Here is a 14,297-nt window from a genome sequence, read left to right as displayed (position 1 = left end):
GTAAGAGAAGTAAAAGTCTGCTAGGGGAAACTAATGAAGCATTTTCCTCATTACACTTTTGGGTTGATATATTTCATTAAGACAGAACTAGTTCTGTTTTGCTTTGCTTTTTAGTGCTTAGTCTGAGAGGCAGTGCGAGAAACCAAAAGTCTTAGGAGAAAAACTGCTTTCATAATTTCCAGTGTAAGCCACAAAGAAGCTTTTCTATAAAGGATTGAAAGCTTGAAGAGGTGACAAGAGCAAGCTGTATTCAATTAGACAGTTCAATAAATATGCAAAAATAAAAAAACACTTAGCAATCATGAGTATACTGTTTGTATTCTGGAAAAAGCAACATATTTCATGCTTTGAATATTTTCTCTTGAGAATAGTTTTAAAGTTATTTCCTTTTGTAACATTCAAAAGTAAAACACACATATATAATTCCATCACGGATTCTCTGTATGATTAACATTCTGTACAAGTCAAACATGACCACATCTATATTGGAAAGAGAGCACTGAGAAGCAACAGCAGGAGAATGCATCACCTGTGCCTGTTTCAGGATGAACAGTTTTGTTAAGTTCAGCAGATGAATGTAACAATGACCACTTGTTTCCAAATACCCAGATGTTTCTTACTGGCTCCTCACTAATCAATAACACAAGTGCTAAGTTCTAAGTATTTAAAAAAACAAAAGACTGCAGGTGACTCCTTCTCTCTGGTCCCTTTACCAAAGCTCCAAATCACTTATGACATTAATTACAATATTCTGCCCTCCAAAAAAATATGCAAACACAGGTTTGCTAAATTTTACTTACTCAGTGAACCTACTAAATTTTAAAGTAGAAAAAACACTTACATTCTCATGACACAAACTTTAGTTTTCACATTCACCAAAACATTTTAAAATCACTCAAACATGAGAATTGAAAATGTGTGTGCTTATTTGGGAGAGGATTACTGCATTTATTCTCCAGAAAAAAAGGCAGACCTGAGGCATCACATTACCGGAACATTTAAACATGATGACATGTTTCTTATCTTCTAAACTTCAACGAAAGCTGCTTGTACAAACTATTTAATGCATATCTGCCCCATTAAACAAGTAAGATGTTTGATGTAGCAGAGAAGCCAGAAGCTGAGTCACTTCATTTCTTTCTGTTGCCTCCAGTTGCCAGCATAGTTGCAACTCGCATAAATATATTTAATGTATCCATGTAGATACTCAGCATCCTAGAAAAGAAAATTATGCCCATTATATATGATGCAATTCTAATAGCGATGTTGAATTCTTAATATAGAAAAGAAGAAAAATACTATTTGTCTTAGTGATATAAAATGGAAATTAAAAATAAGATGTTTAACTGCCAACTAATGAAGTCCTAGACTAGAAAATAGTTAAGGTCTTCCTTTTGGCAGACTCATCTTTTAAATGTTAAAGAGCAGTTTAAAAAAATCATTATTTTATTCTCTGACACTCTGCATATATCAACTTGCAAAGAAAACTAGGTGGCAGACAATGAAATAATCAAAACAAGACCAAAGAAACACCTTTATGAAAACCTGTTAGACACAAGTCTAGCATTTTTTAATATAAAAGACCCACTTCACCCCTCTAAAGAAAACTTCTACAAATCTGTAAGCTTTACAGTACAGCAACTTTTTCTTCCCCCTAAACCATTACATTAAGTTTTATTTTTAGATAAAATCAAATTACTTTAAAAAAATGTGACAAACACAATGAAACTCAAGAAAATTGTTTAAATAACCCACTTTGGTCGACTCCAAGAAAAAAGAAAAAAACATAATAACAATTAATACCAACTAAAGTTGCATATCTCTGAAACTAGAATCTTTATACTGAAGAGTTTCTAATTTCTAGAAGTATAAAATAGGCTTTTCTATTAAAAATTCCATGTCAATTATATACATTTTCCAATAAATAATACTTGATTCAGTTCTAAAGTCTGCAAAATACACTACCAAAAAAATTAACTGAGCAGTAAGAGCACATTATTTATTGCACCCTGACACTGGCTCACAAAAATAGACAAAATATTCTGATAATGGAATGAATACCTAAGTATTACACTAAGTTGCAATAAAATCAAGAGGTTTTTTTGGATAGTTTACTAAAGAGAGAACAGACAAAACTGCAACAGAAGTAAAACAGGAAATCTGACAAAGCCATTGGTGTGGTTTAAGCTGTGACCCTCCTCTGCCCCCCAACAAAATATGATGAAATCCTAATCCCTGGTACACAGGAAGAGCACCATGTGAAGATGGAGACAGAGACTGGAATGATCCATCTACAAGCCAAGGAATGTCAAGGACTGCCAGCAGTAACAAGAAGCTGAGAGGCAGGGAACAGATTTTCCCTCAGGGCCCTCAGAAGTACAACTCTGCTAACACCTTGATTTTAGATTTCTGGCCTCCAGAACTACAAGAGAATCCAGTTTTGTTTTAAGCCACCCAGTTTGCGATACTTTGTTAACAGTATCCCTAGAAAACTAATACAGCCATAAACCAAAACAGGTCAAATACACACAAGCATCCTTACGTGACAGAGTAACAGTGTTAAATAAAAAGCATTACTTACGAGTTAATGGGATCATATTTTTGAACTCCATACATTGGTGATACTTCTGCACGCTTGATTACTTTCTGGGTATCATACAGAAGGAACATGCTGAAAAGAACTAATCCACCGTACATTGCCACTGAGTAAAGAGTGGCACCAGCCACGGTGGTAGGTGGAAGAAACATAGATCCTGAAATCAAAATGCGAAAACAATTAAGATTTTTTTAAAAAAGGATTTCCGATAACTGAGTTTATGATTTATATTACTTAAGAAAAAATCTCCTTGGTATACTGTGTAGGTAAGACGACATCTGGGTACATGTACTGTCTAATCTTATTTACATTAGTTCAAAATCCATGATACTCATTCCTCCAATGAGCCACTTGCCCATTTCACAGGAAGGTTCTTGCATCAGAGCAATATTCATGTTCTCCAGACCAACTTTCCCATTTTAGATGTGTTTGGTAAAGCCAGTAATAATGGTTGACCATGTTGCCATGATTTTTATATGATGTCAGGTAGTAAAATCCAGTCAAATTAGCATAAATCTTTAAAAAAACTTTAAAAATAAATGACTCAATCAATTAGGATATTGGAGTATTTCAGGTTACAGGAAACTATGCACCAAGAATTAAGTGTTAAAACACAGCAGCTTACCCAGTGAGGACACAAAGACGAGACCCAGGCCCACTCCCAGGGGCGCACCCATGTTCAGAAACTTTTCACTGGGCGCACACATGGCCACAGTGGAGAGGCCTCCCACAATGCCAGCTGTGTACCATGCAGCTCTGATGAGAAGAGGACCCCCTAATATTGTCAGAGGAGCCACCACTGCACCCATCACACCTGGAGAAAGAGCAAGTGCTCATTAAGTATTTACTAAATAACAAGCAAAAGGAAAATATCACTGCTAACATGCCACTTTATATTATACCTTACTGTTTAAGCACTATGATTCAAAAAGTTCTGCCTTTAGATAATACTACCCCCACCAAATTCTACAGCCCAAACTGGTGACTACTCAAATTCTATATCACAACATTAACACTATTCCTAATCAATCACACTCACAAGCAAACACTAATCTACTTATTTAGTAACCATCAAATTCCATGTAGCTATTTGAATCTGAGCTTACCACTAGTTTCTACAACATTCATATAATAATTGAGATAAACAAGCTTAAAACAAATAACTCAAGGTCAAACCTACTGCTGTCAAAAGGGAAAGCACATGATGATAAACTTAAAATGTGGGAACTTCTAAGACAGACACTGCTGTTTCTTTATGTAATAAGGACTGCTAACAGCTTATAAATAAGTAATTTTAGTTGTCAGATATTTATAAACAATTTCATACAAATTACAGTAAAAAATTTACCAGTAATTCAACAAAGGTAAATGGAACTCCTTAATTGAAAAAAAACTTAGATAATGCATTATTTCAGTGCTAAGCAGAATAAGTTACCTTTTTCTTAAATGTCGTTTACCTCATAGACTAGGCACAAAGCTATCTTTACACTGAATTTTCAATACTAGCTAGATCAAGTTATATGGTTAATAAGGTATACTATCTCATGATGATGAACAATTTAAAAATACTTTTTGCTGTAGGCAAAACAGTGGGTGAAATTTCTACACAGAACACTTCTATTAGGACTCCTCTCAGTTTTTTGTTATTTCGCAGCAACATTTTTAGCACAACTTTCTCTATCCTCAGTTTTTAATTTTTCTAAACATACCAGACAAAAACAACTCTCAAATGATGCGTACTAGATATAAAACCCTCCTGGTATTGAACAAAATACACAAAAGTAATCTCTGCATATACTAGACTGTCAGAAGATACAAGTTTCGTATTGAAGATGTCCATGGTCTTAGCAAAATCAACTTTTCAAAGCAAAGGTCTGGCAATAATGCAGCCAGTAATGACTGAAGAAAATGGTGTTTTCTAAACATGAGGTTTAAATTCCATGTAGGTCATTTACAACTGTGAAGAGCCACCCAAAAAAGGTGGTAGTCAAGGTTGTCTCGTAACAATTTAAAACAGAACATACCAGAATGTAGCAACCAAGCAAGATGCTTTGGGCCTGGGCTGTGGTCATATGGTATTGATCGTACCAGCATTCCAGCTCCAACCATGGCTGCAAAGGTCACACCAATTGTCTGAAAGACAAGTACTATTAAGAAAAACTGATCTTTATATGAAAACAAAGCAGAAACCCACAGGTTTGAAGTACAATTAGTTACTTCTAATAAACTAGTTGTAAAAATATTAAAGATAATAAATCAAAGCTTAAGGCCAGGCGTGGTGGCTCACGCCTGCAATCCCAGCACTTTGGGAGGCTGGGGCAGGTGGATCACCTGAGGTCAGAAGTTTGAGACCAGCCTGGCTAACTGGTGAAACCCTGTCTCTACTACAAATACAAAAATTAGCCAGGCGCAGTGGTGCGCGCCTGTAGTCCCAGCTACTTGGGAGGCTGAGTGAGGTGGGAAAATCACCTGAACCCGGGAGGTGGAGGTTGCAATGAGGCAAGATCGTGCCACTGCACTCTAGCCTGGGCGACAGAGCGAGACTCCATCTCAAAATAAAAAAATAAAAAATAAAAAATAAAAAATAAAAACTTTAATTTTTCTGGCACATTAAAAGCTCTGGGTTTATTTCAGAGTTTTGGCTAAGTTAGCATGAGTGCCCCCTACTGCCATATATGAGGTTTTGCAGACAGCTTCAAATGCATGTCTTAAGCTTGAACTGGCAACACATCTTTTAACAATTTTACTCTTGTTGGACAGAGGTGAAACAAAAACCCTTTAGGGATCCCAAGATAATTAACTCTTAATTAAAAAATATATTTTTGTATAGCACAAATAGCATTTTCTTTAAAATCAGTGATGCTTACAAATTAGTAATTTTTAAAAAATATATATATAGCACATCACTTTGAACTCCATATTTGCTAAATGAAGACTTGAAAAATAGAAAGTAGATTATCACAGCACATGGAAAAGAAAAATGAGAAATAAGATTCTACACTTCTACCCTTCCAGGTTTATGGCTAATTTGGTACTCATTCCTTTTCTTTGCCTATCTTAGATTTCGTGTTATAATTAAATATTGCTTGTGTATGACAAGAAGAATGTATTAACGTGTAATGGAAATAAGACGGTGCTAATCTCCAAGAAATTTAAATCAGAGATTGCAAACTTGTAGCCCTTGGAATCAGGCCACAGATGTTTTGTTTGGCAAATTATGTTTAAAAAAACAAACAAACAAAAAGAACATGGTGAATGGTTTTAGTTGAAAAGGTTACTCTAGATGTCAGTAACCTCTAGATGTCAACAATCTCCTGTGTGACACACTAGGCCTCCTCACTCATCTGTATTATCTGTCTCACCTATGAACATCAAAATATTCAACCTCTAATATAAAGTACAGGTAAACCAAATAGCTGGTTTTGCCAAGAATGGGAAAACCTTAACATGAAAAAGCATACTGAGCTGGGTGCAGTGGTATGGACCTGTAATGTCAGTTACTTGGGTGGCTGAGGTGAAAGGACCACTTGAGCCTGGGAATTCAAGCCAAGCCTAGGCAAACATAGAGATCTAGTCTCTATTTTTAAAAAACATTAAAAAGAAAAGAAAAGCATATCGAGCTCCACTCCACCATTTTCTAACGAGAAATAATTACTACAAACTATTTCACACATCCTCTGTGGACAGCAGCAATTAAATTTTTTTAAGATCTTCTATGATCCAGTCTCACTCCAAACTCTGCATTCCAACTATACCGAACTGGCACAGCTGCCAACATGCCCCAAAATTTCAGGCCTCCTTAATTCAATCCATCATGCCTAAGAATATCTCCTTCCATATCTGGTCGACTTACTCTGGTACTGTCTCCTCATCTCAAAAGCTTTTTCTAGCAGGTACTCTGGCTGCCCAAGAGCAAGATCAGATACCTCTCCTCAGAAGCACTTGGGACAAACTTTGACATTATCTGTGTGTCTATGTGTGTGTTTGTATATATATGTCTGTCACACCCAAAAGGTTACATCTTCATCTCTGTAGCACTTGTCTTTGGCTTTCCTATTTTCTGTATTACTAACAGTGGAAGAGGGTAATCTTTTGCCCAGAAGGGACTGAGGATATGGCCCAAACACAAAACTTCTTTGAAGCCTCATTTTAGGGCCTAAAATTTTAGGTAAATATTGTCATGTTTATTACAAAAGTATTGTTTTAAATTATTTGCTTCTGATTAAAACTGACATCCCCAGTGAAACATTCTGTGCCTTTGTGAACCTCTGGGCTGGGAGATTCATGATGTCTATGTGAAAAAGCATGATCCTAAGAATATATAAATATCCAAATGGCTGCTACTGTAAATGGTTATCCTTTAGTAAAGTACAACACAGTGAAAATAATATGGTTTTCGTGCCTATGTGGGGAATCAGTGTTACATGAACTCTCCTTCCCCTCCAGTATCACACTCTGCTCTAGTTCAGGTTCTTATCATCCCTCATTTCAGATCTTACAAAGGCACAGCTGGTACACCTGCTCCATGTCTCTTCCACATTGGTTCTAAAAACTCAAATATAAATCACGCTTTTGTTGTTCCAGTATCTCCAATGGCCTCCGACTGCTTAGGTTCTCTCCTCAGCTTGACAACTGTATCCTTTCTAACCACGTCTTCTTTACCCTCCAGACCTCAAACACTTGAATTTCCCTCTAATGGGATTGTAAGTCACCTCTGAAATTAGGTTTTCCTACCTCCTCTTCCCTTAAACTGTTTGGTAAAATTGGACTGCCCTTGTCTACTTAAAAAAAAATTTTTTTAATTTTTAAAATTTTCTATTTCTTTAAAAATTACAGACAGTGTCTCACTATGTTGCCCAGGTTGGTCTCAAATTCCTGGGCTCAAGCAATCTTCCTGCCTCAGCCTCCTAAAACGCTGAGATTACAGGTGTGAGCCACTGCACCTGGCCCTCTTGTCTACTTCTAAAATAAATGAGACATGTTAGCCTTCAACAACCCTGATGAAATAAATGTCTCCTTCACGGAACTTGCCTAACAGTCCAAGACAGAAACTCTCAACTGACTTTGCACTTTCTTATTGCGTATCTGTGCCACTTATTCCAGTTCATCTCTTCTACCAAATAGCAGGAGAATAGGGCACACATATTCAAATTCTCTTATCTAGCAAAATAACAAGGGCTCCAGAGAAACCGATTAAATATAAAATCTTCTATAAGGTCAAGAATCTTAGGAATAATAGTAGCAGCACTATTCTGCTCTTAACTGCATAGGCATTTCCCTCTGACTTCTAAGATGATTTTGCATTTGCTTTATTTTTTTAGTAAACTGCTACAAATTAGAGGCTGTCTGATAACTGCTGCTAGACAAAAATGTTGTCCCTGTAAGTTTGATTTCTAACTCCTCTGGTATTATTTGAATACATGTTTAATAAAGAATAATAGCTGACCTACCTAGAATGAACTTCCTACTTTTATCTCAGCTGCACTAATACAGGTTGAGTAACCCTCATCAGAAATGTCTGGGACCAGAAGTGTTTCAGACTTCAGATTTCGGACTATTTATCATTACACTTCATTGTTGTTAGGGTTCAGGATCCCTAATTCAAAAACCCAACATGTGAAATGCTACAATTTTCTTTGAGCATCATGTTGACACTACAAATGTTTTGGATTTTGGAGCATTTCTGGATTTTAAATTAGGGATGCTCAACCTATAATTCATACATTATTTGAACAAAAACCTGTTCAATACAGTATTCTTTCCATTTAATAACCCTTCCCTCCAATATATTTTATCTAATCTTTTGATCTTTAGATGAAAAAGGAAAACAAAAACAGCTGACTTACCACCCAAGAGCCTCTCATCATGAAGTTCAGGAGAACAGGCGTTCTGCTGATTGCTATGGCAGACAAAGCTGTTAAACCAATACTCCCTGCTAAGTACATATAGGTGGAATGAATTCTATCCTTGACATACTGAGGCCAAATTCTGTAAGAAACATGACATGATTAATTTATGAAATTACAGATTTGATTTCTGGTTGAGTCACACACTAGCTGGGCGACCTCGGGATAAATCATTTTACACTTTAAATCTTATTCACTTCATTTATCATGGAAATAATTATGATAATTATGCATACTTGGGAGTTACTGTAAGGACTAAATGAGATAAAACATACAAGCACATATAAAAAACAACATATTTTTGGCTGGGTGCGGTGGCTCATGCCTGTAATCCCAGCACTTTGGGAGGCTGAGGTGGGTGGATCACCTGAGGTCAGGAGATCGAGACCAGTCTGGCCAACATGGTGAAACCCCGTCTCTACTAAAAATACAAAAAATAGCCGGGCATGGTGGCATGTGCCTGTAATCCCACCTACTCAGGAGCCTGAGGCAGGAGAATTGCCTGAACCCAGGAGGCGGAGGTTGCAGTGAGCCAAGATCGCGGCACTGCACCCCAGCCTGGGAGATAGAGCAAGACTCTCTCTCCAAAAAAACAAACAAACAAACAAACAAAAAACATATTTCATATTTTCTCTTTGCTTAAACACATATAACCTTGCTAAAAGATTTTTATTTAGATTTGAATAAATAAATGTCAAAGAAGCAAAAAGAGATTCTCTATTTGTGTATATACACAAAGACTAGACACAAAACATTCCAAAGTGACTAAAGATAGGAATGAGAAGAAAATTGGAATTTTTGTTTTAAGGCTGGAGTTGTTTAGGAACAGTTTACTTAAAACAATTTACTTACACAGCCTTTTCAATAGCTCCAATCTCATTAGACAGTCCCAAGCCATAGTAGCACAATGCTCCAAGACCAACAGCAGCCCCTCCAGCAACAAACCATCTTCCCATCTGATCAACTGCAGAACACAGAAGGAAATGCAGGTTAGTACTGGCACGTCTGGACAAAGCCTTTAAAATATTTATGAAGGGAATCAAATCATGTACCATATTTAATAGAAGCCATAATCAGTGCATATGGGGTACAGAAATTGCCTCAATGTTAGGTAACCAGTAGAAAAAAACACTCCTGAAACGAAGGTGTAAAAATCAGTACAAAAAAGAAAGGATCAGGCTTGGTGAATCTTCAACCTCCCTCCAACAATATTTGAGGGAGCAGTATACCTGTAGACGTGGAGCTACTTCTGTGATACATATTATTTAACTAAGAGGTTGAAGTATATTCACATGACATTCATGGAAAGTAAAAAATGAGAAGGAAATGTTAACAGTCATACCATACTGCATGGTATTAACACAAATGATGCTTTACATGGAAATCAAGAAAAAAGAGAAAGAAAATATAATCAGTGTTTATGCAGCACAATCAAGTGAGAGGAGGCTCCCGTTTTAGGGTACTGAGAGGCAACTAATCAACTCTAACTCAATAGAGGTATTTATAAAGGGCATCTTATTCTTTTAGTCTAATTCGTTTACTAAGAATATTACTAGGCTGTCACTACATAATTTGCATGATTTGGTCTCTAGGGTCAAATCAGAAAGAAATGACCTGAAGGATACTGATTAGGGCTGTCTCCCACTGTAAAGACATTTTGCAAGATTATTAAGGAGCAGTGGTATTCTTTGAATAGCTTTAGGATGATTAACAATCTAGTTTCTGAACTTGCAAAGTTGATATCCAAACTGAACCAAACTGGCAATATATTAAAGTACTGCCCTCCTGAGGCCCTATGTGAGCAGTGAGTTAAAGGATTCTTCTTGGACAGCTAGGCTTTTATTAACATCTATGTGTTGGTGATTTATTCTTAATCTGAAACATACACAAATATTATATGCTTGAATGAGGATTCTACACACTTAAAATGAACTTTCTCAACAGAGTATACCTTTTGGACCATGGCATATTAATAATCCTTTTCTTTAAAAAAAAGGAAAGTAAAATTTCCACCGGAAGAAATATGATTGATAACCACTGAATCCAGTGCAAAGTACCAATCTTTTCTGGGTCGTCAGATCTCAGAATAATAATGTGGTCTTCCCAGAAAATGCACAAATACACATATATTTTTAGGAAGTTGTTCATGGACCTCTTAAAACATATCCATAGGTTCTAGGTTAAAAACTAAAGATAGCCACCTACTTTTAAATATTTTTTCCATCGATGGTTCCAATGCTGCCTCTTTGAGTTCTTGGCCAGTTCTCCCACGCCGGATCCCAATTCTTGTTTTGGTGGCATATTCCTGACACACATGCAAACAAAGACACGTACCACCCACATGAAAACAGAACATTAATAAAATAAAATGCAAGATCCCTTTACACTAGAAAATTCTAGTTAAAGAGACTTGGTACTTTCTATATACCTAACTTCACTATGGAAATTTATTAGCCAACTTAAAAAACTAAATGTAAAAATAAATAAATAAATGTAGACCTTACCTGTGCTCCACCTTTGGAAGTTAGTAATTCATTATATTATTCTTAGTTTCAATTTCAGAAAAATTGTTTCTTTCACAAACTATAGATTTACATACCTAGAATTGTTATATTTTAAATCCTAACCAAATACCAAGGTGAGAATCTATTAGCATTTTTAAGATATGCATTCTACAAGCATTATTAGCTATATTTTGTCATCTGGGATATGGACTCAAGAACAGCATCTTTCCTTAACATGAAGCCAAGAAGAGGGAAGACTACTACTTCCATTGTGGCTCTTTTTCAACAGTGGAACAGTTAATTTAAAAGAGAAAATGTCTCCTAGCTTCTGTATATTGTCCTCATTACCTCACACTTCAAACCTTATAATCTGAATGCCAGAAGATAAATCTATTATAAAGATGGGTTTCTTTCTAACCTGACAGATATTATCAATCTCTAAATAAGAGATAAAATAATATATTTAGTAATTTATTAATAAGCTATTGGCCAACTGGTAATATCCCTGGGTTCTTAAACTTCTGACTATGTACTCCAAGATCTCTGTTACACTATGTAACTCTCAATCCCTCACAATGTACTCTAAATTTTCTAAATGAGAAACTCCAGAAGCTGTAAGCGAAGACAGAGTTACAGAAACTCATTTTCTATTTCATATGGGATAAGGAGGGACCAGAATGATACAAAAACTAATGGGGAGAAAGAGCTGATTGGGGATATTATCAGGGCTAACTGACGTATAACACACTAAAGGCAGAGCAGCCATACTCTGCCAAAAAGAAAGGGCACAAATGGAAAAAGAAGCAATATAAAAACATTCAGATTATCTTTACCCTGCTAGGTGTTAACAGCCATTGATTCTTCGTGATCGAATTCTTCACAACAGGGGAGGCCTTGGTGAAAGCTGGGTGGAAAACCCTAGAAGGTAGTGTCCGGAGACACACCAGCCTTGCAGCCAACATGGTGGTGGTGCACCAGGTCTACCGAGCAGATCTGAAATGCTAGTTTAAAAAAAAGGCAAAACCAACCAAAAAAACATAAGTAAAACAACCTACTAACCAATTAAGAGAAGGACATATGAGAGTCAGAGTCAAGGAACAAACTATTTTTTAGTAGAACAGGAAATAAAGAGACCTTTTTAATTTTCAGCGATGAATTCTTTGCCCAACCATCCACTGTAATGCAAGAAACCCATCCCAGAGAACACAGCTGAAGATGGAGGAACAAACTAGGTTTAAGTCCCAGTTTGACCAATCAAAATAGATGACTGCAAAAATTATGTGTAACACAGAATGGCTGTTAATAACTGGACGTGATTACAGAGTTTGTGATGGTTTTTACAAATGTAGTTTTGGCTTAAGATTTATACCAGCATCCAGTGGGAAAATTTAAAAGAATCTACATAACTTTTGGGCAAAGGAATAGTGTCATCCAAAGAAGACATGAATAGCTCTTCAAGGTTATACTGCATTACAAAGCTAAAAGGTATTAAAAGAAGCCAACTATATGAATTTCAGCTCATCATACCAAATATTACTTTCCTTCAACATGAGATATAAAAATATTCTAAGTTAACCTATTCTATATGTCCTACTATAATGCGTAAAGGACATTTAGTCTTTCAAAGTAAACAAGTAAACTCAGTTACCAACCAGGTTTCCCTTACATTAGACTCCCTCGATGGTGTCTTCAAAAGAAAAGCATGCTAAAAACTGGATTATCTTAGCTCCAGGGCACATTATACTAGATGGGTGGTCAACCAGAAGTCAGCAGACAGTGTTTCTGTAATGCTAAGGTGAGGTGACTACGATAGGTCAGAATGAAATGACGAGTGTAAACCAACTGGGGCTACCAGCCCATCTCTGCCAATGATTTGTAGCGAATTCTAGGCAAGTGATATATTTCTGGGTCCATTTCCCCATCTGTAACATAAGGATTCCGTGCTCAGACTACAGCGTTGACCCTTAGACTACCTGCTTGAAAGTGCCCCGGATGCATCTTAAAATGTAGGCTCCTGGGTCTTTCTTTGCTCCTAATGATTCTACCCCTAGGAATAAGACCAAGAACATGTGTTTTAACGAACACTCCAAAAGCTAAGAACTATTGCTTTAAGATATCCGACCGTCCTCCGAGCTCTGCAACTGAACGATTAAGGGTCTTAAAATTCGGCACCCGGCCTTTGGGAAAACACCCAGCGCTTTTGGAACTTTCGTGCCATTACATCATCTCAACCTATGGCTGTCCTGTATCTTCCTCAGTACTCAGTCCACTGGTTGGGGCCGAAGAGGTCCAGCTCAGAGTGACCTCCGTGTGGCGTAACAGCCCAGAGTGGGAATCCCGCTTCTGACACGTTAGAAGTGACCTTGTGAGGAGTGTGGATCTCTAAGACTCAGATGTCGTTGCTATAAAATGGGGAAAATACTACCGACCCTAATCCAAGGGCTTATGCCTCCGTGAGCATTGATGAGTTTGGGTGCCTGGCCCCGAGAAAGTTCACCCAGCCCGCTAGATTCAGATGAGAACCCGGCAGCAAACTTCCCTGTCAACCCACAACACCTCTGCCCCTGCCCCAGGTGCCGCTACCAGCGCAGCGGCTGTACGGCCTCGCTGCAAGGATGACTCAGCACCTTGTTGCCCGAGGACAGAAGCACAGCTACACTGAGCCCTTGCCCGCCTGACCAGGGCCTTGTGGCCGCCGCCCTCTCCACCAGGTCACCCACAGGACTGCGACCCCAACGCGCAGGCCGGCCCTGACGCAGCCAGCAGCACCGCTGCTTCCAGCCCTTCCCCCCGCACCCAGCGGTCCCGTGAGGGCGGCTGTCAGGACCACCGGGGATCCCGGGCGCCCGCCGGCCAGCCGGAGCAGTACCTCGGTCCCCGGTCACCTTCGCCTCGCAGTTTCCCTTCCGGGCCCCCAGCGTCGGCCTCAAAGAGCACAGTTCCTCCGGCGCACTGCATGACGCAACATCGAAAGGAGGTAAATAGTACGAGCAGCCAATCACGGGCAGGCCTCTGTCGGAAAAGCGGCCACACTGGGGGAGGCGGGGTTCCGGGTTGCGGAGGCGGGGTTCCAAATTGGTGGGGCGGGGCCACTTGAGGATTGTTGCAGGGAACGTCATAGTCAGCGTCCATTTTGCGTGTGGGCATGGGAGTCGTCTCGGCCATCTTTGTTTTGGGCAGTGGAGCTCTGTTTTGCTTTTGTTTTAGTCGTTTCACTCGCCGCAGCTATAAGAATTATGTAAAAATTGAAAGAAAGTAATGTTAGAGTTAAAAATTATTCCGTTTATTCCG

The 14,297-nt window shown here is 38.2% G+C and overlaps 1 protein-coding gene across 2 annotated transcripts; it reads right to left on the bottom strand.

Annotated features, from left to right (window-relative positions):
* Positions 1-299: 299 nt before the first annotated feature.
* Positions 300-13,906, bottom strand: GHITM (growth hormone inducible transmembrane protein). Of its 2 annotated transcripts, none has more exon segments than NM_001279784.1 (9): positions 300-1,215; positions 2,582-2,753; positions 3,222-3,410; positions 4,621-4,729; positions 8,443-8,584; positions 9,355-9,466; positions 10,708-10,807; positions 11,840-12,007; positions 13,876-13,906. In NM_001279784.1, coding segments are annotated over 8 exon segments (1,038 nt in total). In that variant the 5' UTR covers positions 11,969-12,007; positions 13,876-13,906; the 3' UTR covers positions 300-1,130.
* Positions 13,907-14,297: the final 391 nt, after the last annotated feature.

Source organism: Pan troglodytes, chromosome 8 (assembly GCF_028858775.2).
Source record: "Pan troglodytes isolate AG18354 chromosome 8, NHGRI_mPanTro3-v2.0_pri, whole genome shotgun sequence".
Classification (NCBI taxonomy): Eukaryota; Metazoa; Chordata; class Mammalia; order Primates; family Hominidae; genus Pan; species Pan troglodytes.
Note: the sequence above shows the minus strand (reverse complement) of the source record. Positions and strands in the feature narration are given on the sequence as shown.

What these genes read in the sequence shown, in the direction of transcription:
- GHITM (XM_016962383.4), bottom strand. Translation starts at nt 11,968, where the DNA reads ATGTTGGCTGCAAGGCTGGTGTGTCTCCGGACACTACCTTCTAGGGTT. An exon ending in GGAGCTATTGAAAAGGCTGT is followed by an intron (nt 8,585 to 9,354) that starts GTAAGTAAATTG and finishes TGTTTCTTACAG; the next exon opens with AATTTGGCCTCAGTATGTCA. An exon ending in TGATGAGAGGCTCTTGGGTG is followed by an intron (nt 4,730 to 8,442) that starts GTAAGTCAGCTG and finishes CTTGTCTTTCAG; the next exon opens with ACAATTGGTGTGACCTTTGC.